Consider the following 27,933-nt stretch of genomic DNA (forward strand, 5'->3'; position numbering starts at 1 on the left):
GATGGGGACAGTGTAGAGAGAGCTTTACTCTATACCTAACCCCATGCTGTACCTTTTCTGGGAGTGTTTGATGGGGACAGTATAGAGGGAGCTTTACTCTCTCATCATTGACAATTACTAAAATGGAACCTTTTTTTTTGTTTGACAGGTTTGCAGCTAACAGCTTGGGGAAGCTGACTTGCTCTCCTGAGACCCTGGACTTACTGAAGGACAAAGTTACTAAGGTTTTTGGGCCCGTGGGGAGCTGGTCAGAAGCTCAGGTGTCTGAACTTGGGAATATAGTTGGTAAGACTCTAAGGGCATCAATGGGTATGGGGAGAGAGCGGGAGTGCGGTGTTGAGATAGCAGATCAGCCATGATCATGCTGAATGGCGGCGCAGACTCGATGGGCCGAATGACCGACTCTTGCTCCTATTTTCTATGTTTCTAAGAGTAGCGAAGTCAATGATGAGAGAGTAAAGCTCCCTCTATACTGTCCCCATCAAACACTCGCACGACAGGTACAGCACAGGGTTAGATACAGAGTAAACTCCCTCTACACTGTCCCCATCAAACACTCCCAGGGCAGGTACAGCACGGGGTTAGATACAGAGTAAAACTCCCTCTACACTGTCTCCATCAAACACTCCCAGGACAGGTACAGCACAGGGTTAGATACAGAGTAAACTCCCTCTACACTGTCCCCATCAAACACTCCCAGGGCAGGTACAGCACGGGGTTAGATACAGAGTAAACTCCCTCTACACTGTCCCCATCAAACACTCGCACGACAGGTACAGCACAGGGTTAGATACAGAGTAAAGCTTCCTCTACACCGTCCCCATCAAACACTCCCAGGACAGGTACAGCACGGGGTTAGATACAGAGTAAACTCCCTCTACACTGTCCCCATCAAACACTCCCAGGGCAGGTACAGCACGGGGTTAGATACAGAGTAAACTCCCTCTACACTGTCCCCATCAAACACTCGCACGACAGGTACAGCACAGGGTTAGATACAGAGTAAAGCTTCCTCTACACCGTCCCCATCAAACACTCCCAGGACAGGTACAGCACGGGGTTAGATACAGAGTAAACTCCCTCTACACTGTCCCCATCAAACACTCCCAGGGCAGGTACAGCACGGGGTTAGATACAGAGTAAACTCCCTCTACACTGTCCCCATCAAACACTCGCACGACAGGTACAGCACGGGGTTAGATACAGAGTAAACTCCCTCTACACTGTCCCCATCAAACACTCCCAGGACAGGTACAGCACGGGGTTAGATACAGAGTAAAGCTCCCTCTACACTGTCCCCATCAAACACTCCCAGGACAGGTACAGCACGGGGTTAGATACAGAGTAAAGCTCCCTCTACACTGTCCCCATCAAACACTCCCAGGACAGGTACAGCACGGGGTTAGATACAGAGTAAAGCCCCCTCTACACTGTCCCCATCAAACACTCCCAGGACAGGTACAGCACGGGGTTAGATACAGAGTAAAGCTTCCTCTACACTGTCCCCATCAAACACTCCCAGGACGAGGTACAGCACGGGGTTAGATACAGAGTAAAGCTTCCTCTACACTGTCCCCATCAAACACTCCCAGGACAGGTACAGCACAGGGTTACATACAGAGTAAAGCTCCCTCTACACCGTCCCCATCAAACACTCCCAGGACAGGTACAGCACGGGGTTAGATACAGAGTAAAGCTCTCTCTACACTGTCCCCATCAAACACTCCCAGGACAGGTACAGCACGGGGTTAGATACAGAGTAAAGCTCCCTCTACACTGTCCCCATCAAACACTCCCAGGACAGGTACAGCACGGGGTTAGATACAGAGTAAAGCTCCCTCTACACCGTCCCCATCAAACACTCCCAGGACAGGTACAGCACGGGGTTAGATACAGAGTAAAGCTCCCTCTACACTGTCCCCATCAAACATTCCCAGGACAGGTACAGCACGGGGTTAGACACAGAGTAAAGCTCCCTCTACACTGTCCCCATCAAACATTCCCAGGACAGTGTAGAGGGAGCTTTACTCTAAAGGCATCAATGGGTATGGGGAGAGAGTGGGAGTGCGGTGTTGAGATAGCGGATCAGCCATGATCTTGCTGAATGAGCTCGATGGGCTGAATGACCGACTCCTGCTCCTATTTTCTATGTTTCTAAGAGCAGCGAAGTCAGGGCCACTAAAACAGATCCTACCGTTCACACAGTCCTTTCGAAGAGCCTCTCTCTGGAGGGCAGAGTGTGGCTTTATTGAGGCTGCGGCCTCTTCCCTTCAACCTCAGGCAGTCTCTGCCTCAGGAAGGCGTGGGTTCAAACCCCACTCCAATCACACAAGCACCCAATGCAGAGTGACACTCCCAGTCGCAGTACTGAGGGGAGAGGGTTGACAGTGCCGTTTTGCTGATGACACATTAAAGCTGGACCCCCCACCCCCATTCCCCAATCTTCCCACCCGGGGACATTGTAAAGATTCCATGGCTGCTTTTGGAAGAAGAGCAGTTTGGTGGTGGGTGGGGGGGCAGGGGGTTGGAGTGGTGGGGAGCGGTGGGAGTTGGGTGGAGTTGGGTAATTCTCCACCGGTGTATTGGGGTCCAATACTTATCCCAACCAACATCGCTAAACAAAACATATTCTCTGGTCATTCTGATGGGGTCCTGCTGTGCACAAATTCAGATGCCACCTTTCGTGGATAATGGTGACTCTCTCTCTACAAGTGCCATGGGACCAGGGGCTTCTATGTGTCTCTCCATGGTTATGTTTGGCAAGATTTTGCTGTTGTCTTCTGCAGGTTCTGGCTGAGCAGCAGACTCTCCTGCTCTTACTGCCTGCCACTGGCAGGTTGGAAGGATTTGCAGGTTCATAATCGACCTGTTTGGTCACATTATGGCCCTCAAGTCTCAGGGTGGCACCTGAACCCAGAGCTTGTGACTCAGAGGCAGGGTCACTAGCCGCTGTGCCACAAGAACCATGATAGACTACACTCCCAAAAACAAGCACTCATTGCAGTCAAATTGCTTTGGAACGTCCTACCTTTCGGGCGGGCTGTTAAACCTTCCTGATTTACTCTCGAGCTTTAAAATGGGAGGCCTTCTGCCCGTCACGGTGTCTCACTGTATTCAATGATCTGCTGTCTCTCTGACCCTTACAGCTGGAGCCAGTGTCGAAGAGCTGCAGAGCTTGGATAGCACCACGATGCCTTATCTCGGCACCACCACTGTCAGACTCATCCCGCCAGACAGATTCCAGGTCAAGTATGGCTCGATTTCCTTGGAGGGACTGGGAACTGGATGAAGGTGCGGGAGGAGGAAGAGACACTCATTCCGTTCAGAAGACCAGAGGTCACATTCTACAACACTGGGTGTTTCCCAGAAAGCAAGCCCAGCCCAGTTACCTATTGAGCAGACCAGAAATGACAGTGTGCGCATCTCTTAGCTACTCACATGCAGAGGGGAGTCAATCTCAGCCGGCAGGCAATTTGATGGCCCTCAATTCACCTGGGCCATGAGGCTGAACAATGGGCCTGGGTTCCTCATTCCTGATCACCATTCACTACTACTGTCACTCCCTGATCCTCACTCCTGGTCCAGCAATGCCTCCATTTTAAAATCCCCCTCCTCATTTCCAGATCCATCCCTTCGCTTGCTGTCCCGTGAATCTTCTTGCTCCCTCCCTATCTCTGTACCCTCCTCCAGCCCCTACACCCCTCCCTATCTCTGTAACCCCCTCCAGCCCCTACACCCCTCCCTTTCTCTGTACCCTCCTCCAGCCCCTACACCCCTCCCTATCTCTGTAACCTCCTCCAGCCCCTACACCCCTCCCTATCTCTGTAACCTCCTCCAGCCCCTACACCCCTCCCTTTCTCTGTAACCTCCTCCGGTCCCTACACCCCTCCCTTTCTCTGTAACCTCTTCCAGCCCCTACACCCCTCCCTTTCTCTGTAACCTCCTCCAGCCCCTACACCCCTCCCTTTCTCTGTAACCTCCTCCAGCCCCTACACCCCTCACTTTCTCTGTAAGCTCCTCCAGCCCCTAAACCCCTCCCTATCTCTGTAACCTCTTCCAGCCCCTACATCCCTCCCTATCTCTGTAACCTCCTCCAGTCCCTACACCCCTCCCTATCTTTGTAACCTCCTCCAGTCCCTACACCCCTCCCTATCTTTGTAACCTCCTCCAGCCCCCTACACCCCTCCCTATCTCTGTAACCTCCTCCAGCCCCTACACCCCTCCCTATCTCTGTAACCTCCTCCAGCCCCTACACCCCTCCTTATGTCTGTAACCTCCTCCAGCCCCTACACCCCTCCCTATCTCTGTAACCTCCTCCAGCCCCTACACCCCTCCCTATCTCTGTAACCTCCTCCAGCCCCTACATCCCTCCCTATCTCTGTAACCTCCTCCAGCCCCTACATCCCTCCCTATCTCTGTAACCTCCTCCAGCCCCTACACCCCTCCCTATCCCTGTAACCTCCTCCAGCCCCTACACCCCTCCCTATCTCTGTAACCTCCTCCAGCCCCTACAACCCTCCGAGATCTCTGCGCTCCTCCCATTCCGGCATCTCGCCCATCCCCCGATTCCCATCGCTGCACCATTGGCGGCCATGCCTTCAGCTGCCTGGGGGGCCCTGAGCTCTGGAATTCCCTCCCTAAACCTCTCTCTCTCTTGCTCCTCTTTTAAGAGGCTTCTTTAGAGCGACCTCCTTGACCAAGCTTTTGTTTGCCTGCCCCTAATGTCTCCTTGTGTGGCTTGGCATCAAATTTTATTTGATAATGGCTTCTGTGAAAGGCACTATATGAATACACGTCATTGCTGTCTACACGCAGTGACTTCTCCAAACCCCTCACATCCCTCGCAGGAGATACCCCTCACTCCCACGGAGTGGGGCAGCGGGGAGGCAAGTCAGTGCTTCGGGGGCAGGGGGGGGGGCGGGGGGGAAAGGCAGGCTGACAGGTGAGGGTTAGGGGGATAACCAAATGCAGCCGCATATTGACGACCCACTCTGCTCCATATAGGCGCTCTCCGTCTCCCAGTTAGAGAGACTCGGACCGGAGAATGCAGCGGCTGTAACCCAGTCACAGATGGAGGCGTTAAACGAGGAACAGAAGTCGGCCGTGAAGGACGCACTGGGTGTCCCCACTAGGTTTTCGTTCACATTTGGTAGGTACCTAAACCAGCTGTAGCTGAACAACAGGAGCAGCAGCCCGTTCAACCCCTCCAGCCTGCTGCACCCCATTCAATAAGATCGAGGCTGATCTCCTACCTCAACTCCACTTTCCCGCCCCATCCCAACAATCTCTCGCTCTCAGTCTCGAATATATTCAGCGATGGAGCCTCTCCGGGGTAGAGAATTCCAAAGATTCACAACCCCCGAGTGAAGAAATTCCCCCTCGGCTCAGTCTAAAATGGCCGACCCCTTAACCTGGGACTGTGACCCCTCCAGACGGCGGTGGGGCGGGGGGGAGAGAGAACAGTCTCTCAGTGTGTATCATGTCAGACACTCCCAGAACCGTATACATTTCGATCTGATCACCTCTCATTCTAATCAACCCCAGAGCATATAGACCCACTCTCCTCACGGGCCAGCCCTCTCACCCCAGAATCAGTCTACTGAGCCTTCAATCTAAGGCAGCCGTATCCTTTCTTTAGCTTTGAAAAAGAGTCATAGGGACTGGAAACGTTAACTCTGTCTCTCTCTCCACAGACGCTGCCAGACCCGCGGAGTTTTTCCAGCATTTTCTGTTTTTATTTTCAAATTTCCAGCACCTGCAGTATTTTACTTTTATATTATGTTGTATCTTCACTTTGATAAGCAGACCAGAACTGTTCACCGTACTCCAGGTGGGGCCTCACCTGAGCCATGTACGTTTACAGCAAGACCCCCCTCCCTCTATCTAATCTGAGAGTTAGGACTATATGTCACCTGTTTTCCTAACTGTGTGCAGTTCCTGCATGTTACACAATTCTCTCAAAATAACAACTACTACAGATCTCTCGCCTTTTAAAAAAATATTCTGCTTTTCTACACTTCTGATCAAAGGCATGAAGGGATCAAAGGAGGTGTAGGCAAGAGATTCTCCCAGAGCCCAATCTTGTCACGTACCTCAGTTAAACCCCACTTGGAGCACTGTGTACAGGTCTAATCGCCACGTACCTCAGTTAAACCCCACTTGGAGCACTGTGTACAGGTCTAATCGCCACGTACCTCAGTTAAACCCCACTTGGAGCACTGTGTACAGGTTTAATCTCCATGTACCTCAGTTAAACCCCACTTGGAGCACTGTGTACAGGTCTAATCGCCACGTACCTCAGTTAAACCCCACTTGGAGCACTGTGTACAGGTCTAATCTCCACGTACCTCAGTTAAACCCCACTTGGAGCACTGTGTACAGATCTAATCTCCACGTACCTCAGTTAAACCCCACTTGGAGCACTGTGTACAGATCTAATCTCCACGTACCTCAGTTAAACCCCACTTGGAGCACTGTGTACAGAACTAATCTCCATGTACCTCAGTTAAACCCCACTTGGAGCACTATGTACAGGTCTAATCTCCACGTACCTCAGTTGGACCCCACTTGACACTGCACACAATTCTAGTCTCTGTATACAAAAACAAAAATTGCTGGAAAAACTCAGCAGGTCTGGCAGCATCAGTGGAGAGAAAGACAGAGTTAACGTTTCGAGTCCGCATGGCCAAAGAAGATCGTCTGACGAAGAGTCATACGGACTCGAAACGTTAACTCTGTCTTTCTCTCCACTGATGCTGCCAGACCTGAGTTTTTCCAGCAATTTTTTGTTTTTGTTTCAGATTTCCAGCATCTGCAGTATTTTGCTTTTTTATCTTTGTCTCTGTATACGCGATTAGACCCCACTTGGCACTGTTCACAGTTCTAGTCTCTGTATAGGCGATTAGACCCCACTTGGCACTGTTCACAGTTCTAGTCTCTGTATAGGCGATTAGACCCCACTTGGCACTGTTCACAGTTCTAGTCTCTGTATACTCGGTCAGACCCCACTTGGGGCACTGTACGCCATTCTAGTCTCTGTATACCTCGGTTAGGCTAAACTTGTGCCAGTACTGTGCACATAGGGTCACTGGACATAGTGCAAAAAAGCGATGCAAGGATGATAAGCAGAACTGAGAGAGGTTATAACTACCAGGAAAGACCGAACAGGTTAAGGCTCTTTTCTCGAGAAAAGAGGAGCTGACAGAAATGTTGACACTATGGAGGGGTTCAACAGGATAGACGTAGAGAAAACGTTTTCACTCCTTTCTTCCTCCATGGGATGTGAGTGTTGTTGGCAAGGTCACACTTATTACACATCCAGGATTGCCCATGAGACGGTGGTGATCATCAAAATGAGGGACGATAAATATAAGACATTCACTGATAAATCCAGTGGGGAATTCTGGATAAACTTCTTTACCCAGAGAGTGGGGAGAATGTGGGACTCTCCCTCGCGGGTAGTGGGGAGAATGTGGGACTCACTCCCGCGGGGAGCGGGGAGAATGTGGGACTCGCTCCCACGGGGAGTGGGGAGAATGTGGGACTCGCTCCCGCGGGGAGTGGGGAGAATGTGGGACTCGCTCCCACAGGGAGTGGTCGAGGTGAATCGCAGAGATGCATTGTGGGGGGGGGAGGGGAAGCTGGATAAACACACGAGGGAGAAAGGAATAGAAGGAAAGAGTGATGGGAGGCAGGGGGGAGATGGAGTGAGGGGTGGGAGGAAGGTCGTGTGGAACCAAAACACCAACACAGAGCAGATGAGCTGAATGGCCTGTTTCAGTGCTGGACCCTCTGTGTAATTCCACGTACCTGCTGCTGAATCCTGAATGACTAATCTGCCTCTCTATTTCCCAGCTTTATCCCATTGTCCGAGCCTGAGCTTCTTTGGGCTGGTTCATGTGGCTCACACTCTCTTGGTGACCCTGCTGCTATTTGTCTGAGCCTTCACTCACCTCTCTGAAGAAGAGAAGCCTAGAAGCTATCACCACCTGATCAATCGTACTGCTGCAGCTCTTTAAAGCTGCCATGTCATATAACTGTCTGATTGCTGACTGCTCCTATGTACTGCTGTCCCCGATCCTGAGGCTGTGTGTAAAGAAACATACGTAGTGAAGAATTGTTAAAAATTGAACTATACTTCTTAATTGTGCTTACTAATGAATAATTACTCAGATCCTGTAATCAGCATACTCAGCGATCCTCTTGCTGCGCCTGCACTATACCAACAAGGACAAGGTCCAATCATTCCCCACTTTTTTAATTAAACTATTTACATTTCACTCTCACGTGTGAGGGTTTTTCTGTCTGCTTCGCGTTCAAGATATATCTCCAGCCACAACAGGTGCCGGATCCTTCCAGATTCTCTCCTGTTTTATCTTTAAAAGCATGAATGTCTTTAACTTTTCTTTCCTGAAGACGGTGTGGCGCTCGCTGGGGTCCAGTCTCCACCTATAACTGGTGGGGCTTTATATGGGGACACAGTGCCACGGTGGGAGTGTCACTGTGCTAGTAATTTAATGCTCTGGGGGACACGGGTTCAAATCCCACCACGGCAGCTGGTGGAATTTAAATTCAATAAATCTGGAATTGAAGCGAGTCTCAGTGATGGTGATCAAGGCAACCATCATGGATTGTTGTAAAAACCCCATCTGGTTCACTAATGTCCCCTTAGGGAAGGAAATCTGCCCTCCTTACCCGGTCTGGCCCGACACGTGACTCCAGACCTGCAGCAATGTGGTTGACTCTTAACTGACCCTCTGAAAGGGCCGAGCGAGACCACTCAGCTCAAGGGGGCAATTAGGGATGGGCATGAAATGCTGGCCTAGCCAGTGAGGTCCACATCCCGTGAAAGAATAAAGGGAAATATGCAGGGGCAGGATGAAACAGGATCAAGGTCCAGGGAGCAGTTTTGGACCGCTGATTGTTAGAGTGAAATTGGAACCTAGAGAGTTTGGTTATGAGGGCACATTGCAGAGAGTGGGCCTGTGGTCCCTCGAGTGTAGGAGGGCTGAGGGGAGGAGTAAAAGGCCGGGCATAACCTTAAAATTAGAACCAGGCCGTTCAGGGGTGATGTGAGGATGCATTTCTTCAGCCAAACAGAGGGGAAAAGGGAATGATTCGCTCTCGTCCGGGACTCTAGTCTGGTTCCTGATCCCGTGCGAGTGCTTCCGGTGAGGATGAGGCAGTGACAAACCCCACCACCCCCATAGCCGAGCAGTCCCCTGACGCGCACTCCCTGAGGTCACGCAGGTAGAATTATCAAACGGTGGGCGATAGGGAACCAGAACCCAGAGCCCCCTGGGACACGGGGCTGTGCACACGGCTCTCACAGTCACACGTCAATCGAAACGAGTCATTTATTAACGGGGGTTACAGTCAACGTTCACATTACAGCCACAGCGCGCACACTAATTACGGGTGGGGAGGCGATAAGCTTGACACCACGCCCACCTTCCTGAGAGCTGCACCAACACCAAGGCAGATGTCGCCGGGGCTCCCAGTGATGTGTCAGAGGCAGAAACGAACGGCAGCGGCGATTCCTGGCGCCTCGTCTCGCGGTCAGGTCACTTTGGCCGGCTCCTCCCCCTCCTGCTCCTCCACCTCCTCCCTCTGTCCCTGCTGATGGAGCAGCCACTCCTTGTAGCGCCGGGTCTTTGGGCGCTCGAAGTTCAGCACTGACATAGGCATGCGGACGGTTTCAATCCCATTCACCTGCGGAGCAGCATTCAGGAATCAGATGGGAGTTTAAACACAACACCAGCCCCTCCCTGCCATGGCTACCAGCCACTTGGGTGTTGCACCAACACAGGGGCCATGCCATTGAGCACTGGTAGACTGCAGGGAACGGGCAGTAATACTTAACAGGACCTGTCCCCTTTAACTGCTGTGTATTACCGAGACCAGAGGAAAGCAGTGCTGGAGGACTTGCCATTTTTTTTTGAAGATATAACTCCCACAATAAAACTTGCCCACATTGTAAAATACCTGAATATAGATGTGTACATTGAAAACAACAGCATCAGTCCACTCAACATCTCTTCTTTGAAAATGTGCTTTCGCTATCCCTCATCAAGCTGAGCCCTGCTATCCACAGTCACGACTAAACTCAGTGTAGAGGAAGCTTTACTCTGTATCTAACCCCGTGCTGTACCTGTCCTGGGAGTGTTTGATGGGGACAGTGTAGAGGGAGTTTACTCTGTATCTAACCCCGTGCTGTACCTGTCCTGGGAGTGTTTGATGGGGACAGTGTAGAGGGAGCTTTACTCTGTATCTAACCCCGTGCTGTACCTGTCCTGGGAGTGTTTGATGGGGAGGGTGTAGAGGGAGATTTACTCTGTATCTAACCCCGTGCTGTACCTGCCCTGGGAGTGTTTGATGGGGACAGTGTAGAGGGAGTTTTTCTCTATCTAACCCCGTGCTGTACCTGTCCTGGGAGTGTTTGATGGGCTCAGCGTAGAGGGAGATGTACTCTGTATCTAACCCCGTGCTGTACCTGTCCTGGGAGTGTTTGATGGGGACAGTGTAGAGGGAGCTTTACTCTGTATCTAACCCCGTGCTGTACCTGTCCTGGGAGTGTTTGAGGGGGACAGTGTAGAGGGAGTTTTTCTCTATCTAACCCCGTGCTGTATCTGTCCTGGGAGTGTGTGATGGGGACAGTGTAGAGGGAGATTTACTCTGTATCTAACCACGTGCTGTACCTGTCCTGGGAGTGTTTGATGGGGACACTGTAGAGGGAGCTTTACTCTGTATCTAACCCCGTGCTGTACCTGTCCTGGGAGTGTTTGATGGGGACAGTGTAGAGGGAGATTTACTCTGTATCTAACCCTGTGCTGTACCTGCCATGGGAGTGTTTGATGGGGACAGTGTAGAGGGAGCTTTACTCTGTATCTAACCCCGTGCTGTACCTGTCCTGGGAGTGTTTGATGGGGACAGTGTAGAGGGAGCTTTACTCTGTATCTAACCCCGTGCTGTACCTGTCCTGGGAGTGTTTGATGGGGACAGTGTAGAGGGAGCTTTACTCTGTATCTAACCCCGTGCTGTACCTGTCCTGGGAGTGTTTGATGGGGACAGTGTAGAGGGAGCTTTACTCTGTATCTAACCCCGTGCTGTACCTGTCCTGGGAGTGTTTGATGGGGACAGTGTAGAGGGAGATTTACTCTGTATCTAACCCCGTGCTGTACCTGTCCTGGGAGTGTTTGATGGGGACAGTGTAGAGGAAGCTTTACTCTGTATCTAACCCCGTGCTGTACCTGTCCTGGGAGTGTTTGATGGGGACAGTGTAGAGGGAGCTTTACTCTATATCTAACCCCGTGCTGTACCTGTCCTGGGAGTGTTTGATGGGGACAGTGTAGAGGAAGCTTTACTCTGTATCTAACCCCGTGCTGTACCTGTCCTGGGAGTGTTTGATGGGGACAGTGTAGAGGGAGCTTTACTCTGTATCTAACCCCGTGCTGTACCTGTCCTGGGAGTGTTTGATGAGGACAGTGTAGAGGGAGCTTTACTCTGTATCTAACCCCGTGCTGTACCTGTCCTGGGAGTGTTTGATGGGGACAGTGTAGAGGGAGCTTTACTCTGTATCTAACCCCGTGCTGTACCTGTCCTGGGAGTGTTTGATGAGGACAGTGTAGAGGGAGCTTTACTCTGTATCTAACCCCGTGCTGTACCTGTCCTGGGAGTGTTTGATGGGGACAGTGTAGAGGGAGATGTACTCTGTATCTAACCCCGTGCTGTACCTGTCCTGGGAGTGTTTGATGGGCTCAGCGTAGAGGGAGATGTACTCTGTATCTAACTCCACCCTGAAGTTGTGAGACAGTCCGCAGTTTTGAAATCCTTGCAGTGCTTGATGGACATAAGCTGAATTAAGGACGTGTAAAATTGAGTAACTCAAGGAGAATTCTCATGAGGACTCACCATGACTTCACACCAGTGCTCTCCCCAGGTCGTGATCGGTTCATCGGGAATCTTCAAGGCTTCTGGAGGCACAAACACTCGGAGCTGAGAAAGAAACAATCGGATTTCGTTCACTGATTCCGTGAATCCTCCCTCAGTCCTCAACCCCATCATCGTGAGGTCCGAGCTACTAAATCAGTGGGCATGGGGAATCAAAACAAGCTACACCACAGGGGCTGCAGCGGTTCAGGAAGGCAGCCCACCACCAGCTTCTCCAGGGGCAATTAGGGATGGGCAATAAATGTTGGGCCCAGCCAGTGACATCCGCACCAATTTCACTCCTCCCTTACCTTTCCACATTGCTTTAGTGACTGCAGGACATCTTGACAGCCAACGAGGGACTTTTTCTGAGATGTGGTCACCGTTCCAATATAGGAAACGCACAGCCAATCGATGCACAGCAAGATCCCATAAACAGTAATGTAATAACGATCAGATAGTCTGGTTTCTTGATGTTGGCGGGGGGACAGATATCGGTCCCTGGACAACATACGATGCGTATTACCGGTATATAAAGGGATTAGGAATGATGGTGCTGAGGAACACAGGCACTATTCAGGTCACTGGGGTCCTCCTCTCACCCCATCAACAGTTCACACCGTGTAGCACCTCCAAATGCCAAAGGACAAAGCAGCCCCGGCTTGATCGGCACCCCATCCACAAACATCCACTCCCTCCACCACCGACGCACAGTAGCAGCAGTGTGTGTACCATCTACAAGATGCACTGCAGGAACTCACCAAGGCTCCTTCAGCAGCACCTTCCAAACCCACGACCTCTACCATCTAGAAGGACAAGAGCAGCAGACACATGGGGAACACCACCACCTGGAAGTTCCCCTCCGAGCCCCTCACCATCCTGACTTGGAAATATATCGGCCGTTCCTTCACTGTCGCTGGGTCCAAATTCTGGAACTCCCTCCCTAACAGCACGGTGGGAGTACCTACTACACCACAGGGTCAAAACCCTGGAACTCCCTCCCCAACAGCACGGTGGGTGTACCTACACCACAGGGACTGCAGCGGCTCAAGGCGGCGGCTCACCCACCACCTTCTCAAGGGGCAATTAGGGATAATAAATGCTGGGCCTGGCCAGCAAGGCTTACATCCTGCTGAAAAGTAACCAAAACAGCCTCTTGTCTCAGTGTCGGACGGGGGCTGGACTTACCTGGGGGCCTTCTGTCTCAGTCTCACTCACCTCCTTTAGGAAGTGCCGACAGATAAGCTCCTTTGTCAGCTCCCACTTCACGTTGTTCTTCATCCGCACCATCAGCTTGGAATTCTTCAGGAACTCAACCATCTGAACGGCAAAAGCAGAGAGAATCTCAGAATCAACACAGTGCGGGAAGGCCATTCAGCCCATCTTGCCTGAGCCAGCTCTTTGAAAGAGTTATCCAATTAGCCTGCTTGCTCTACCACCCCCGATATCTTGGCAAATTTTTCCTCCGAGTATTTATCCGATTCCCCCCTTTTGAAAGTTCCTATTAAATCTGCTTCCACCGCCCTTTCAGGCAGCGCCTTCCAGATCACCCTCAGCTGCTCAAGACCACTTTTAAACCATAGCAACGTTTGACACTGCAGATTCAACCCATCTAGTCCTCAGTGGGAAAAATTATCAACAAACTGGGAATTTTTATAACAAATTTAAAATGGTAAAACAGCCCAAGGTGCTTAATAGACACATCAGAGATAGAGTGGCACAGGCGCAGGAAGGGGTTACAGAGATAGGGAGGGGTGTAGGGGCTGGAGGAGGTTACAGAGATAGGGAGGGGTGTAGGGACTGGAGGAGGTTACAGAGATAGGGAGGGGTGTAGGGACTGGAGGAATTTACAGAGATAGGGAGGGGTGTAGGGGCTGGAGGAAGTTACAGAGATAGGGAGGGTTGTAGGGGCTGGTGGAGGTTACAGAGATACGGAGGGGTATAGGGGCTGGAGGAGTTACAGAGATAGGGAGGGGTGTAGGGGCTGAAGGAGGTTACAGAGATAGGGAGGGGTGTAGGAGCCGGAGGAGGTTACAGAGATAGGGAGGGGTGTAGGGGCTGGAAGAGGTTACAGAGATAGGGAGGGGTGTAGGGGCTGGAGGGGGTTACAGAGATATGGAGGGGTGTAGGGGCTGGAGGAGGTTACAGAGATAGGGAGGGATGAGAGGCTGGAGGGGGTTACAGAGATAGGGAGGGATGAGAGGCTGGAGGGGGTTACAGAGATAGGGAGGGGTGTAGGGGCTGGAGGAGGTTACAGAGATAGGGAGGGATGAGAGGCTGGAGGGGGTTACAGAGATAGGGAGGGGTGTAGGGGCTGGAGGAGGTTACAGAGATAGGGAGGGATGAGAAGCTGGAGGGGGTTACAGAGATAGGGAAGGAGTTGCAAAGATATGGAAGGGTGTAGGGCTGGAGGAGGTTACAGAGATAGGGAGAGGTGTAGGGGCTGGAGGAGGTTACACAGATAGGGAGGGTTGTTGGGGCTGGAGGAGATTACAGAGATAGGGAGAGGTGTAGGGGCTGGAGGAGGTTACAGAGATAGGGAGGGAGTTACAGAGATGGGGGGGATGAGGCTGGAGGAGGTTACAGAGATAGGGAGGGTGTAGGGGCTGGAGGAAGTTCCAGAGATAGGGAGGGGTGTAGGGGCTGGAGGAGGTTACAGAGATAGGGAGGGTGTAGGGGCTGGTGGAGGTTAGAGAGATAGGGAGGGGTGTAGGGGCTGGAGGAGGTTACAGAGATAGGGAACGATGAGAGGCTGGAGGGGGTTACAGAGATAGGGAAGGGTGTACGTCTGGAGGAGGTTACAGAGATAGGGAGAGGTGTAGGGGCTGGAGGAGGTTACAGAGATTGGGAGGGATGGGAGGCTGGTGCGGGTTACAGAGATTGGGAGGGGGTGAGAGGCTGGAGGAGGTTACAGAGATAGGGAGGGGTGTAGGGGCTGGAGGAGGTTACAAGGATAGGGAGGAGTGTAGGGACTGGAGGAGGTTACAGAGATAGGGAGGGGTGTAGGGGCTGGAGGAGGTTACAGAGATGGGGAACGGTCTAGGGACTGGAGGAGGTTACAGAGATAGGGAGGTGTGTAGGGGCTGGAGGATGTTACAGAGATAGGGAGGGGTGTTGAGGCTGCAGGAGGTTACAGAGTTAGGGAGGGGAGTCGGGGCTGGAGGAGGTTACAGAGATAGGGAGGGGTGTTGGGGCTGGAGGAGGTTACAGAGATAGGGAGGGGTATGGGGGCTGGTGGAAGTTACAGAGATAGGGAGGGGTGTAGGGGCTGGAGGAGGTTACAGAGACAGGGAGGGGTGTAGGAGGTGGAGGAGGTTACAGAGATAGGGAGGTTACAGAGATAGGGAGGGGAGTAGGAGGTTACAGAGATAGGGAGGTTACAGAGATAGGGAGGGGAGTAGGAGTTTACAGAGATAGGGAGGTTACAGAGATAGGGAGGGGAGTAGGAGTTTACAGAGATAGGGAGGTTACAGAGATAGGGAGGGGAGTAGGAGGTTACAGAGATAGGGAGGTTACAGAGAAAGGGAGGTTACAGCACTCACCATTTCTCCAGTCCGGGTCTGAGTTCTCTCCTCTGGTTTCCCCTCTCGAAGCAACTGTTACAAGACAAGTAATCTCATTGAGAAGGATTATTCTTCGCAGTTCCTCCCTCTCCCTCCCACCCCCAAACTGGCGCAGCCTCGAACTGTGCTCTCGGCCTGTGGGCACTATAAGCTAGTGGGCGAGCGCTGTCCACTCTTGCTCTCGGTGTGAGCTTCCCTGATGGCCGACTGGTTAGGGTTCAGCACTTTCACTGCTGCACTGCAGGTTTGATTCCCTGTCAGGGAATTGTGATTTACTGCTCTTGGGCAAACTGCTAAAAACTCACTCTCGGTGTGGTGGGGGTGGGGTGTTGGGTGGGGGGGTGGGGATGGGAGGGTGGGGGGTGAGGGGTTGGGGGTGGGGGTGGGGATGGGAGGGTGGGGGTGGGGGAACCGAGCGTACGACAGAAATGAAAGAGAAGGCGTCACTGACCCTGCGCTCCTCTGCAAACATGGCCCTGTTCTCCGGTGAGGGGTAGACGGCGAGGCCATGGGGAAGGAGCTGGTTACGGCCAACCGACTTCTTTACAAACACCGTGTCCCCTCGGCCTCCGAGCTCTGCGTGTGTGGCGGGGTGGGGGGCGGAAGGAAAAGAAAAACGTGTGAACGGTGGTGTGTGGGGGTTTTTCCAACTGCGTCCGGACGCAGCTCCTACACCCCTCCCTATCTCTGTAACCTCCTCCAGCCCCTACACCCCTCCCTACCTCTGTAACCTCCTCCAGCCCCTACACCCCTCCCTATCTCTGTAACCTCCTCCAGCCCCTACACCCCTCCCTACCTCTGTAACCTCCTCCAGCCCCTACACCCCTCCCTATCTCTGTAACCTCCTCCAGCCCCTACACCCCTCCATATCTCTGTAACCTCCTCCAGCCCCTACACCCCTCCCTATCTCTGTAACCTCCTCCAGCCCCTACACCCCTCCCTATCTCTGTAACCTCCTCCAGCCCCTACACCCCTCCCTACCTCTGTAACCTCCTCCAGCCCCTACACCCCTCCCTATCTCTGTAACCTCCTCCAGCCCCTACACCCCTCCATATCTCTGTAACCTCCTCCAGCCCCTACACCCCTCCTTATCTCTGTAACTTCCTCCAGCCCCTACACCCCTCCCTATCTCTCTATCTCTGTAACCTCCTCCAGCCCCTACACCCCTCCCTATCTCTGTAACCTCCTCCAGCCCCTACGCCTCTCCCTATCTCTGTAACCTCCTCCAGCCCCTACACCCCTCCCTATCTCTGTAACCTCCTCCAGCTCCTACACCCCTCCCTATCTCTGTAACCTCCTCCAGATCCTACATCCCTCCCTATCTCTGTAACCTCCTCCAGCTCCTACACCTCTCCCTATCTCTGTAACCTTCTCCAGCCCTGACAGCCCTACCTCAGTGGATACCTACTGGGCACCGTCTGCGTCAGGATCAGCTCCAGCTCCTCCTTGGGCCTCTGTTTCGTGTCCTCCACCAGTTTGTAGACCCGGTGCCTCCTGGGGTGCAGTCTCGCCGGCTTGCCCTCCTTGGCGAGCGGAACCTGCCACCAGCGCTGCACGATGACCGTCCTCTGCGGGGAGAAAGCAGCCTTTGAATCGACCATCCGCCGGACCCCGACTGGGGTCTCACATTCGGTGCTCGGCGGGTGTGAGGCAACAGCAGGGAGAGTCGTCGCCAGGACTGAGGATCCTATAAGCCTGGGGGGGGGCGCAGAGGAGACACCCATTCGGCCCATCACCCCCGTGCTGGCTCTTCAAAAGAGCCGCTTGATTTTCACCCCACCTACCCACCCTGCAAATGAATCCCCTTTGTGAGAGGTGTATGGAATCGGACCCCTCCCAGGCAGTGTGTCCCTGATCATAACAACACTCCGAGTGAAGGGACTTCCAACTTCCCCTCTGGCTCTTGCGCCAATTGTTTCCCACCGACGATGTCTGCTTATCCGGGGCGGGGGGGGAGGGTTGGTAGAGGGAAGAGGTTCTTCCCTGACGCTCGCTGGGGGCACGGAGTTCAAAATGACTCCGGGTGCAGATGTCACTGGCAAGGTGCCCATGTAGCAGCTTCCTATGGGCATTTCAGGGGGCAGCTCACCGTTACTCACGTGGCTGTGGGGGCTGGAGTGGTGTGTAAGCCCGGACAGGGTGAAAGGGCAGCAAGATTCCTGTCCCAAAAGAAGCGTCAGCGAAGCCAAAAGAAGCGACGCTGGGACAGATTCGCGATCACTTTTGCCAACCCCGCTTCTACCACCGAAGTGTACACATTTTTTTTTGAAAAGCTGAATCCAAATCGTCGAACTGCCTCCGCTGGGATCGGAATTGACACTCTGTGGATTACTTGGTCCAGTGAGATGACAGTCCCAGCATCACCCCCTGATGTGCCTGGCACAATGAGGCAAACTCTTCTGTTAATTAATTATTTGTCTGGAGAAGGCAAGAGATACGTTAATACAGGTCGAGAATCCTTTATCCGAAACCCTCAGGGCCGACTGTATTTCGGATCTCGGGTAATTCTAGTTTTCGGATGCCGCATATAAACGTACATCTCACTAACCCAAGCCTGGTCTGGCTACTGTCTACAGTACATAAAATGGCGAGAAAAGTCAGACGCGTCACTGAATAATAAATACAGGGTCCTGGTAATAAGTCTCTTTCTGACATATTCACCACAAAAATGGCAAGGGAGACAGGGCAGACAGGCAACTAGACTGACGAGGTTCAAAAACAATACGGTTTTTAGGTGAGTTCAGTTTCCTGATTTACAGATAAAAGATACTTGACCTGTCATTATAGAAAATAAACATTCAGTTATACGCCCTGGGATAATATCCCACCACCTCTGATGGTATCCCATTCTCTTCCAATAATCTCATTCCACCCCAATAATCCCCCCATTCTCCCTCTTTCTCTATTTCTCTCTCCCTTTCTGCTCTCTATTTCTCTCTCTCTCTATTTCTCTCTCCCTTTCTGCTCTCTATTTCTCTCTCTCTCTATTTCTCTCTCTCTATCTATCTGTCTCTCTATCTATCTCTGTCTCTCTATCTATCTGTCTCTCTATCTATCTCTGTCTCTCTATCTATCTCTGTCTCTCTATCTATCTCTGTCTCTCTATCTATCTCTGTCTCTCTATCTATCTCTCCCTCTATCTCTCTCTCTCTCTATTCCCCTCTCTCTCTCTATTCCTCTCTCTCTCTCTATTCCTCTCTCTCTCTCTATTCCTCTCTCTCTCTCTATTCCTCTCTCTCTCTCTCTATTCCTCTCTCTCTCTCTCTATTCCTCTCTCTCTCTTTCTCTCTCTCTCTCTCTCTATTTCTCAGTCTCTCTATTTCTCAGTCTCTCTATTTCTCAGTCTCTCTTTCTCTCTTTGTTTCTCTCTCTATATTTCTTTCTCTCTCTCTCTATATTTCTTTCTCTCTCTCTCTATATTTCTTTCTCTCTCTCTCTATATTTCTCTCTCTCTCTCTCTATATTTCTCTCTCTCTATATTTCTCTCTCTCTCTCTATATTTCTCTCTCTCTCTCTCTATATTTCTCTCTCTCTCTCTATATTTCTCTCTCTCAGTCTCTATTTCTCAGTCTCTATTTCTCAGTCTCTATTTCTCAGTCTCTATTTCTCAGTCTCTATTTCTCAGTCTCTCTATTTCTCAGTCTCTCTATTTCTCAGTCTCTCTATTTCTCAGTCTCTCTTTCTCTCTTTGTTTCTCTCTTTGTTTCTCTCTCTCTCTCTCTTTCTCTCTCTCTCTCTCTATTTCTCACTCTCTCTCTATTTCTCACTCTCTCTCTATTTCTCACTCTCTCTCTTTCTCACTCTCTCTCTATTTCTCAGTCTCTCTCTATTTCTCAGTCTCTCTCTATTTCTCAGTCTCTCTCTATTTCTCAGTCTCTCTCTATTTCTCAGTCTCTCTCTATTTCTCAGTCTCTCTTTCTCTCTCTCTCTTTCTCTCTCTCTCTTTCTCTCTCTCTCTTTCTCTCTCTCTCTCTATTTCTCTCTCTCTATTTCTCTCTCTCTATTTCTCTCTCTCTCTATTTCTCTCTCTCTATTTCTCTCTCTATTTCTCTCTCTCTCTATTTCTCTCTCTCTCTCTATTTCTCTCTCTCTCTCTCTATTTCTCTCTCTCTTTCTTTCTCTCTCTTTCTTTCTCTCTTTCTTTCTCTCTCTCTCTTTCTTTCTCTCTCTCTCTTTCGTTCTCTCTCTCTTTCGTTCTCTCTCTCTCTCTTTCTCTCTCTCTCTCTATTTCTCTCTCTCTCTCTATTTCTCTCTCTCTCTCTATTTCTCTCTCTCTCTCTATTTCTCTCTCTCTCTCTATTTCTCTCTCTCTCTCTATTTCTCTCTCTCTCTCTATTTCTCTCTCTCTCTCTCTATTTCTCTCTCTCTCTCTCTATTTCTCTCTATTTCTTTCTCTCTCTATTTCTCTATTTCTTTCTCTCTCTATTTCTCTCTCTCTCTATTTCTCTCTCTCTATTTCTCTCTCTCTCTCTATTTCTCTCTCTCTCTCTATTTCTCTCTCTCTCTCTATTTCTCTCTCTCTCTATTTCTCTCTCTCTCTATTTCTCTCTCTCTCTATTTCTCTCTCTCTCTATTTCTCTCTCTCTATTTCTCTCTATTTCTCTCTCTCTCTATTTCTCTCTCTATTTCTTTCTCTCTATTTCTCTCTCTCTCTATTTCTGTCTCTCTCTCTATTTCTTTCTCTCTATTTCTCTCTCTCTATTTCTCTCTCTCTCTATTTCTCTCTCTATTTCTCTCTCTCTCTCTATTTCTCTCTCTCTCTCTATTTCTCTCTCTCTCTATTTCTCTCTCTATTTCTCTCTCTCTCTCTATTTCTCTCTCTCTCTCTATTTCTCTCTCTCTCTATTTCTCTCTCTCTCTCTCTATTTCTCTCTCTCTCTCTCTATTTCTCTCTCTCTCTCTATTTCTCTCTATTTCTTTCTCTCTCTATTTCTTTCTCTCTCTATTTCTCTCTCTCTCTATTTCTCTCTCTCTCTATTTCTCTCTCTCTCTCTATTTCTCTCTCTCTCTCTATTTCTCTCTCTCTCTCTATTTCTCTCTCTCTCTCTATTTCTCTCTCTCTCTATTTCTCTCTCTCTCTATTTCTCTCTCTATTTCTCTCTCTCTCTATTTCTCTCTCTCTATTTCTCTCTCTCTCTATTTCTCTCTCTCTATTTCTCTCTCTCTATTTCTCTCTCTCTATTTCTCTCTCTCTATTTCTCTCTCTCTATTTCTCTCTCTCTCTATTTCTCTCTCTCTATTTCTCTCTCTCTATTTCTCTCTCTCTCTCTATTTCTCTCTCTCTATTTCTCTGTCTCTATGTCTCTGTCTCTATGTCTCTCTCTCTCTATTTCTCTCTCTCTCTATTTCTCTCTCTCTCTATTTCTCTCTCTCTCTATTCCTCTCTCTCTCTATTCCTCTCTCTCTCTATTTCTCTCTCTCTCTATTTCTCTCTCTCTATTTCTCTCTCTCTATTTCTCTCTCTCTATTTCTCTCTCTCTCTATTTCTCTCTCTCTCTATTTCTCTCTCTCTATTTCTCTCTCTCTCTCTATTTCTCTCTCTCTCTCTATTTCTCTCTCTCTCTCTATTTCTCTCTCTCTCTCTATTTCTCTCTCTCTCTCTATTTCTCTCTCTCTCTCTATTTCTCTCTCTCTCTATTTCTCTCTCTCTCTATTTCTCTCTCTCTCTCTATTTCTCTCTCTCTATGTCTCTCTCTCTATGTCTCTCTCTCTATGTCTCTCTCTCTATTTCTCTCTCTCTCTCTATTTCTCTCTCTCTCTCTATTTCTCTCTCTCTCTATTTCTCTCTCTCTCTATTTCTCTCTCTCTCTATTTCTCTCTCTCTCTATGTCTCTGTCTCTATGTCTCTCTCTCTCTATTTCTCTCTCTCTCTATTCCTCTCTCTCTCTATTCCTCTCTCTCTCTATTCCTCTCTCTCTCTATTTCTCTCTCTCTATTTCTCTCTCTCTATTTCTCTCTCTCTATTTCTCTCTCTCTCTATTTCTCTCTCTCTCTATTTCTCTCTCTCTATTTCTCTCTCTCTCTCTATTTCTCTCTCTCTCTCTATTTCTCTCTCTCTCTATTTCTCTCTCTCTATTTCTCTCTCTCTCTATTTCTCTCTCTCTCTATTTCTCTCTCTCTCTATTTCTCTCTCTCTCTATTTCTCTCTCTCTCTATTTCTCTCTCTCTATTTCTCTCTCTCTCTATTTCTCTCTCTCTCTATTTCTCTCTCTCTCTATTTCTCTCTCTCTATTTCTCTCTCTCTCTATTTCTCTCTCTCTCTCTATTTCTCTCTCTCTCTATTTCTCTCTCTCTATTTCTCTCTCTCTATTTCTCTCTCTCTCTCTATTTCTCTCTCTCTCTATTTCTCTCTCTCTCTATTTCTCTCTCTCTCTCTATTTCTCTCTCTCTCTATTTCTCTCTCTCTATTTCTCTCTCTCTCTATTTCTCTCTCTCTCTCTATTTCTCTCTCTCTCTATTTCTCTCTCTCTCTATTTCTCTCTCTCTCTCTATTTCTCTCTCTCTCTATTTCTCTCTCTCTATTTCTCTCTCTCTCTATTTCTCTCTCTCTCTATTTCTCTCTCTATTTCTCTCTCTCTCTCTATTTCTCTCTCTCTCTATTTCTCTCTCTCTCTCTATTTCTCTCTCTCTTTCTCTATTTCTCTCTCTCTATTTCTCTCTCTCCATTTCTCTCTCTCTATTTCTCTCTCTCTATTTCTCTCTCTCTCTCTATTTCTCTCTCTCTCTCTATTTCTCTCTCTCTCTCTATTTCTCTCTCTCTCTCTATTTCTCTCTCTCTCTCTATTTCTCTCTCTCTCTCTATTTCTCTCTCTCTCTCTATTTCTCTCTCTCTCTCTATTTCTCTCTCTCTCTATTTCTCTCTCTCTCTATTTCTCTCTCTCTCTATTTCTCTCTCTCTCTATTTCTCTCTCTCTCTATTTCTCTCTCTCTCTCTATTTCTCTCTCTCTCTCTATTTCTCTCTCTCTCTATTTCTCTCTCTCTATTTCTCTCTCTCTCTCTATTTCTCTCTCTCTCTCTATTTCTCTCTCTCTCTCTATTTCTCTCTCTCTCTCTATTTCTCTCTCTATTTCTCTCTCTCTCTATTTCTCTCTCTATTTCTCTCTCTATTTCTCTCTCTCTCTATTTCTCTCTCTCTATTTCTCTCTCTCTCTATTTCTCTCTCTCTATTTCTCTCTCTCTATTTCTCTCTCTCTATTTCTCTCTCTCTATTTCTCTCTCTCTATTTCTCTCTCTCTCTATTTCTCTCTCTCTATTTCTCTCTCTCTATTTCTCTCTCTCTCTCTATTTCTCTCTCTCTATTTCTCTGTCTCTATGTCTCTGTCTCTATGTCTCTGTCTCTATGTCTCTCTCTCTCTATTTCTCTCTCTCTCTATTTCTCTCTCTCTCTATTTCTCTCTCTCTCTATTTCTCTCTCTCTCTATTCCTCTCTCTCTCTATTCCTCTCTCTCTCTATTCCTCTCTCTCTCTATTTCTCTCTCTCTCTATTTCTCTCTCTCTATTTCTCTCTCTCTATTTCTCTCTCTCTCTATTTCTCTCTCTCTCTATTTCTCTCTCTCTCTATTTCTCTCTCTCTATTTCTCTCTCTCTCTCTATTTCTCTCTCTCTCTCTATTTCTCTCTCTCTCTCTATTTCTCTCTCTCTCTCTATTTCTCTCTCTCTCTCTATTTCTCTCTCTCTCTCTATTTCTCTCTCTCTATGTCTCTCTCTCTATGTCTCTCTCTCTATGTCTCTCTCTCTATTTCTCTCTCTATTTCTCTCTCTCTCTCTATTTCTCTCTCTCTCTCTATTTCTCTCTCTCTCTATTTCTCTCTCTCTCTATTTCTCTCTCTCTCTATTTCTCTCTCTCTCTATTTCTCTCTCTCTCTATTTCTCTCTCTCTATTTCTCTCTCTCTCTATTTCTCTCTCTCTCTATTTCTCTCTCTCTATTTCTCTCTCTCTATTTCTCTCTCTCTATTTCTCTCTCTCTCTCTATTTCTCTCTCTCTCTCTATTTCTCTCTCTCTCTATTTCTCTCTCTCTCTATTTCTCTCTCTCTCTCTATTTCTCTCTCTCTCTATTTCTCTCTCTCTATTTCTCTCTCTCTCTCTATTTCTCTCTCTCTCTATTTCTCTCTCTCTCTCTATTTCTCTCTCTCTCTCTATTTCTCTCTCTCTCTATTTCTCTCTCTATTTCTCTCTCTCTCTATTTCTCTCTCTCTCTCTATTTCTCTCTCTCTCTATTTCTCTCTCTCTCTCTATTTCTCTCTCTCTCTATTTCTCTCTCTCTCTCTATTTCTCTCTCTCTCTCTATTTCTCTCTCTCTCTCTATTTCTCTCTCTCTCTATTTCTCTCTCTCTATTTCTCTCTCTCTCTATTTCTCTCTCTCTCTATTTCTCTCTCTCTATTTCTCTCTCTCTATTTCTCTCTCTCTATTTCTCTCTCTCTCTATTTCTCTCTCTCTCTATTTCTCTCTCTCTATTTCTCTCTCTCTCTCTATTTCTCTCTCTCTATTTCTCTCTCTCTCTATTTCTCTCTCTCTCTATTTCTCTCTCTCTCTATTTCTCTCTCTCTATTTCTCTCTCTCTCTATTTCTCTCTCTCTCTCTATTTCTCTCTCTCTCTATTTCTCTCTCTCTATTTCTCTCTCTCTATTTCTCTCTCTCTATTTCTCTCTCTCTATTTCTCTCTCTCTATTTCTCTCTCTCTATTTCTCTCTCTCTATTTCTCTCTCTCTATTTCTCTCTCTCTCTCTATTTCTCTCTCTCTCTCTATTTCTCTCTCTCTCTCTATTTCTCTCTCTCTCTATTTCTCTCTCTCTCTATTTCTCTCTCTCTCTATTTCTCTCTCTCTCTCTATTTCTCTCTCTCTCTATTTCTCTCTCTCTCTATTTCTCTCTCTCTCTATTTCTCTCTCTCTCTATTTCTCTCTCTCTCTATTCCTCTCTCTCTCTATTCCTCTCTCTCTCTATTTCTCTCTCTCTCTATTTCTCTCTCTCTATTTCTCTCTCTCTATTTCTCTCTCTCTCTATTTCTCTCTCTCTATTTCTCTCTCTCTATTTCTCTCTCTCTCTCTATTTCTCTCTCTCTCTCTATTTCTCTCTCTCTCTCTATTTCTCTCTCTCTCTATTTCTCTCTCTCTCTCTATTTCTCTCTCTCTCTCTATTTCTCTCTCTCTATGTCTCTCTCTCTGTGTCTCTCTCTCTATGTCTCTCTCTCTATGTCTCTCTCTCTATGTCTCTCTCTCTATGTCTCTCTCTCTCTCTATTTCTCTCTCTCTCTCTATTTCTCTCTCTCTCTCTATTTCTCTCTCTCTCTCTATTTCTCTCTCTCTCTCTATTTCTCTCTCTCTCTCTATTTCTCTCTCTCTCTATTTCTCTCTCTCTCTATTTCTCTCTCTCTCTATTTCTCTATTTCTCTCTCTCTCTATTTCTCTCTCTCTCTATTTCTCTCTCTCTCTCTATTTCTCTCTCTCTCTCTATTTCTCTCTCTCTCTATTTCTCTCTCTCTCTATTTCTCTCTCTCTCTATTTCTCTCTCTCTCTATTTCTCTCTCTCTCTCTATTTCTCTCTCTCTCTCTATTTCTCTCTCTCTATTTCTCTCTCTCTATTTCTCTCTCTCTATTTCTCTCTCTCTCTATTTCTCTCTCTCTCTATTTCTCTCTCTCTCTATTTCTCTCTCTCTCTATTTCTCTCTCTCTCTATTTCTCTCTCTCTCTATTTCTCTCTCTCTCTATTTCTCTCTCTCTATTTCTCTCTCTCTCTCTATTTCTCTCTCTCTCTCTATTTCTCTCTCTCTCTATTTCTCTCTCTCTCTATTTCTCTCTCTCTATTTCTCTCTCTCTCTCTATTTCTCTCTCTCTCTATTTCTCTCTCTCTCTATTTCTCTCTCTCTATTTCTCTCTCTCTCTCTATTTCTCTCTCTCTCTCTATTTCTCTCTCTCTCTATTTCTCTCTCTCTCTCTATTTCTCTCTCTCTCTCTATTTCTCTCTCTCTATTTCTCTCTCTCTATTTCTCTCTCTCTCTATTTCTCTCTCTCTCTATTTCTCTCTCTCTCTATTTCTCTCTCTCTCTATTTCTCTCTCTCTATTTCTCTCTCTCTATTTCTCTCTCTCTCTCTATTTCTCTCTCTCTCTCTATTTCTCTCTCTCTCTCTATTTCTCTCTCTCTCTCTATTTCTCTCTCTCTCTATTTCTCTCTCTCTATTTCTCTCTCTCTATTTCTCTCTCTCTATTTCTCTCTCTCTATTTCTCTCTCTCTATTTCTCTCTCTCTATTTCTCTCTCTCTATTTCTCTCTCTCTATTTCTCTCTCTCTCTATTTCTCTCTCTCTCTATTTCTCTCTCTCTCTATTTCTCTCTCTCTATTTCTCTCTCTCTATTTCTCTCTCTCTCTCTATTTCTCTCTCTCTATTTCTCTCTCTCTCTATTTCTCTCTCTCTCTATTTCTCTCTCTCTCTATTTCTCTCTCTCTCTATTTCTCTCTCTCTCTATTTCTCTCTCTCTATTTCTCTCTCTCTATTTCTCTCTCTCTCTATTTCTCTCTCTCTCTCTATTTCTCTCTCTCTCTCTATTTCTCTCTCTCTATTTCTCTCTCTCTATTTCTCTCTCTCTCTATTTCTCTCTCTCTCTCTATTTCTCTCTCTCTCTATTTCTCTCTCTCTATTTCTCTCTCTCTATTTCTCTCTCTCTCTCTATTTCTCTCTCTCTCTATTTCTCTCTCTCTCTATTTCTCTCTCTCTCTATTTCTCTCTCTCTCTATTTCTCTCTCTCTCTCTATTTCTCTCTCTCTCTATTTCTCTCTCTCTATTTCTCTCTCTCTCTCTATTTCTCTCTCTCTCTATTTCTCTCTCTCTCTCTATTTCTCTCTCTCTCTCTATTTCTCTCTCTCTCTATTTCTCTCTCTCTATTTCTCTCTCTCTCTATTTCTCTCTCTCTCTATTTCTCTCTCTCTCTCTATTTCTCTCTCTCTCTATTTCTCTCTCTCTCTCTATTTCTCTCTCTCTCTCTATTTCTCTCTCTCTATTTCTCTCTCTCTCTATTTCTCTCTCTCTCTATTTCTCTCTCTCTCTCTATTTCTCTCTCTCTCTATTTCTCTCTCTCTCTCTATTTCTCTCTCTCTCTCTATTTCTCTCTCTCTCTATTTCTCTCTCTCTCTATTTCTCTCTCTCTATTTCTCTCTCTCTCTCTATTTCTCTCTCTCTCTATTTCTCTCTCTCTCTATTTCTCTCTCTCTCTATTTCTCTCTCTCTCTATTTCTCTCTCTCTCTATTTCTCTCTCTCTATTTCTCTCTCTCTCTCTATTTCTCTCTCTCTCTCTATTTCTCTCTCTCTCTATTTCTCTCTCTCTATTTCTCTCTCTCTCTATTTCTCTCTCTCTCTCTATTTCTCTCTCTCTATTTCTCTCTCTCTCTCTATTTCTCTCTCTATTTCTCTCTCTCTATTTCTCTCTCTCTATTTCTCTCTCTCTCTCTATTTCTCTCTCTCTCTCTATTTCTCTCTCTCTCTCTATTTCTCTCTCTCTCTCTATTTCTCTCTCTCTCTATTTCTCTCTCTCTCTATTTCTCTCTCTCTCTATTTCTCTCTCTCTCTATTTCTCTCTCTCTATTTCTCTCTCTCTATTTCTCTCTCTCTATTTCTCTCTCTCTATTTCTCTCTCTCTATTTCTCTCTCTCTCTATTTCTCTCTCTCTCTATTTCTCTCTCTCTCTATTTCTCTCTCTCTCTATTTCTCTCTCTCTCTATTTCTCTCTCTCTATTTCTCTCTCTCTCTATTTCTCTCTCTCTATTTCTCTCTCTCTATTTCTCTCTCTCTATTTCTCTCTCTCTCTATTTCTCTCTCTCTCTATTTCTCTCTCTCTCTATTTCTCTCTCTCTCTATTTCTCTCTCTCTCTCTATTTCTCTCTCTCTCTCTATTTCTCTCTCTCTCTCTATTTCTCTCTCTCTCTCTATTTCTCTCTCTCTCTCTATTTCTCTCTCTCTCTATTTCTCTCTCTCTCTATTTCTCTCTCTCTCTCTATTTCTCTCTCTCTCTATTTCTCTCTCTCTCTCTATTTCTCTCTCTCTCTCTATTTCTCTCTCTCTCTCTATTTCTCTCTCTCTCTCTATTTCTCTCTCTCTCTCTATTTCTCTCTCTATTTCTCTCTCTATTTCTCTCTCTCTCTCTATTTCTCTCTCTCTCTCTATTTCTCTCTCTCTCTCTATTTCTCTCTCTCTCTCTATTTCTCTCTCTCTCTCTATTTCTCTCTCTCTCTCTATTTCTCTCTCTCTCTCTATTTCTCTCTCTCTCTCTATTTCTCTCTCTCTCTCTATTTCTCTCTCTCTCTATTTCTCTCTCTCTCTATTTCTCTCTCTCTCTATTTCTCTCTCTCTCTATTTCTCTCTCTCTCTATTTCTCTCTCTCTATTTCTCTCTCTCTCTATTTCTCTCTCTCTCTATTTCTCTCTCTCTCTATTTCTCTCTCTCTATTT

At 47.5% G+C, this 27,933-nt stretch overlaps 1 protein-coding gene across 1 annotated transcript in view; it reads right to left on the bottom strand.

Annotated features, from left to right (window-relative positions):
- Positions 1-9,338: 9,338 nt before the first annotated feature.
- The window catches only part of mrpl9 (mitochondrial ribosomal protein L9), a 42,551-nt gene continuing 23,956 nt past the window's right edge, over positions 9,339-27,933 (bottom strand). The window contains exons 2-7 of the mRNA XM_041179688.1: positions 16,900-17,059; positions 15,943-16,067; positions 15,471-15,524; positions 13,147-13,248; positions 11,911-11,994; positions 9,339-9,711 (exon numbers count right to left, since the gene is read on the bottom strand). Of these exons, the coding sequence (XP_041035622.1) occupies positions 9,559-9,711; positions 11,911-11,994; positions 13,147-13,248; positions 15,471-15,524; positions 15,943-16,067; positions 16,900-17,059 (678 nt within the window). The 3' untranslated portion in view covers positions 9,339-9,558. The remainder of the gene's footprint in view (positions 9,712-11,910; positions 11,995-13,146; positions 13,249-15,470; positions 15,525-15,942; positions 16,068-16,899; positions 17,060-27,933) is intronic.

This window comes from Carcharodon carcharias, chromosome 36 (assembly GCF_017639515.1).
Source record: "Carcharodon carcharias isolate sCarCar2 chromosome 36, sCarCar2.pri, whole genome shotgun sequence".
NCBI classification, from domain to species: Eukaryota; Metazoa; Chordata; class Chondrichthyes; order Lamniformes; family Lamnidae; genus Carcharodon; species Carcharodon carcharias.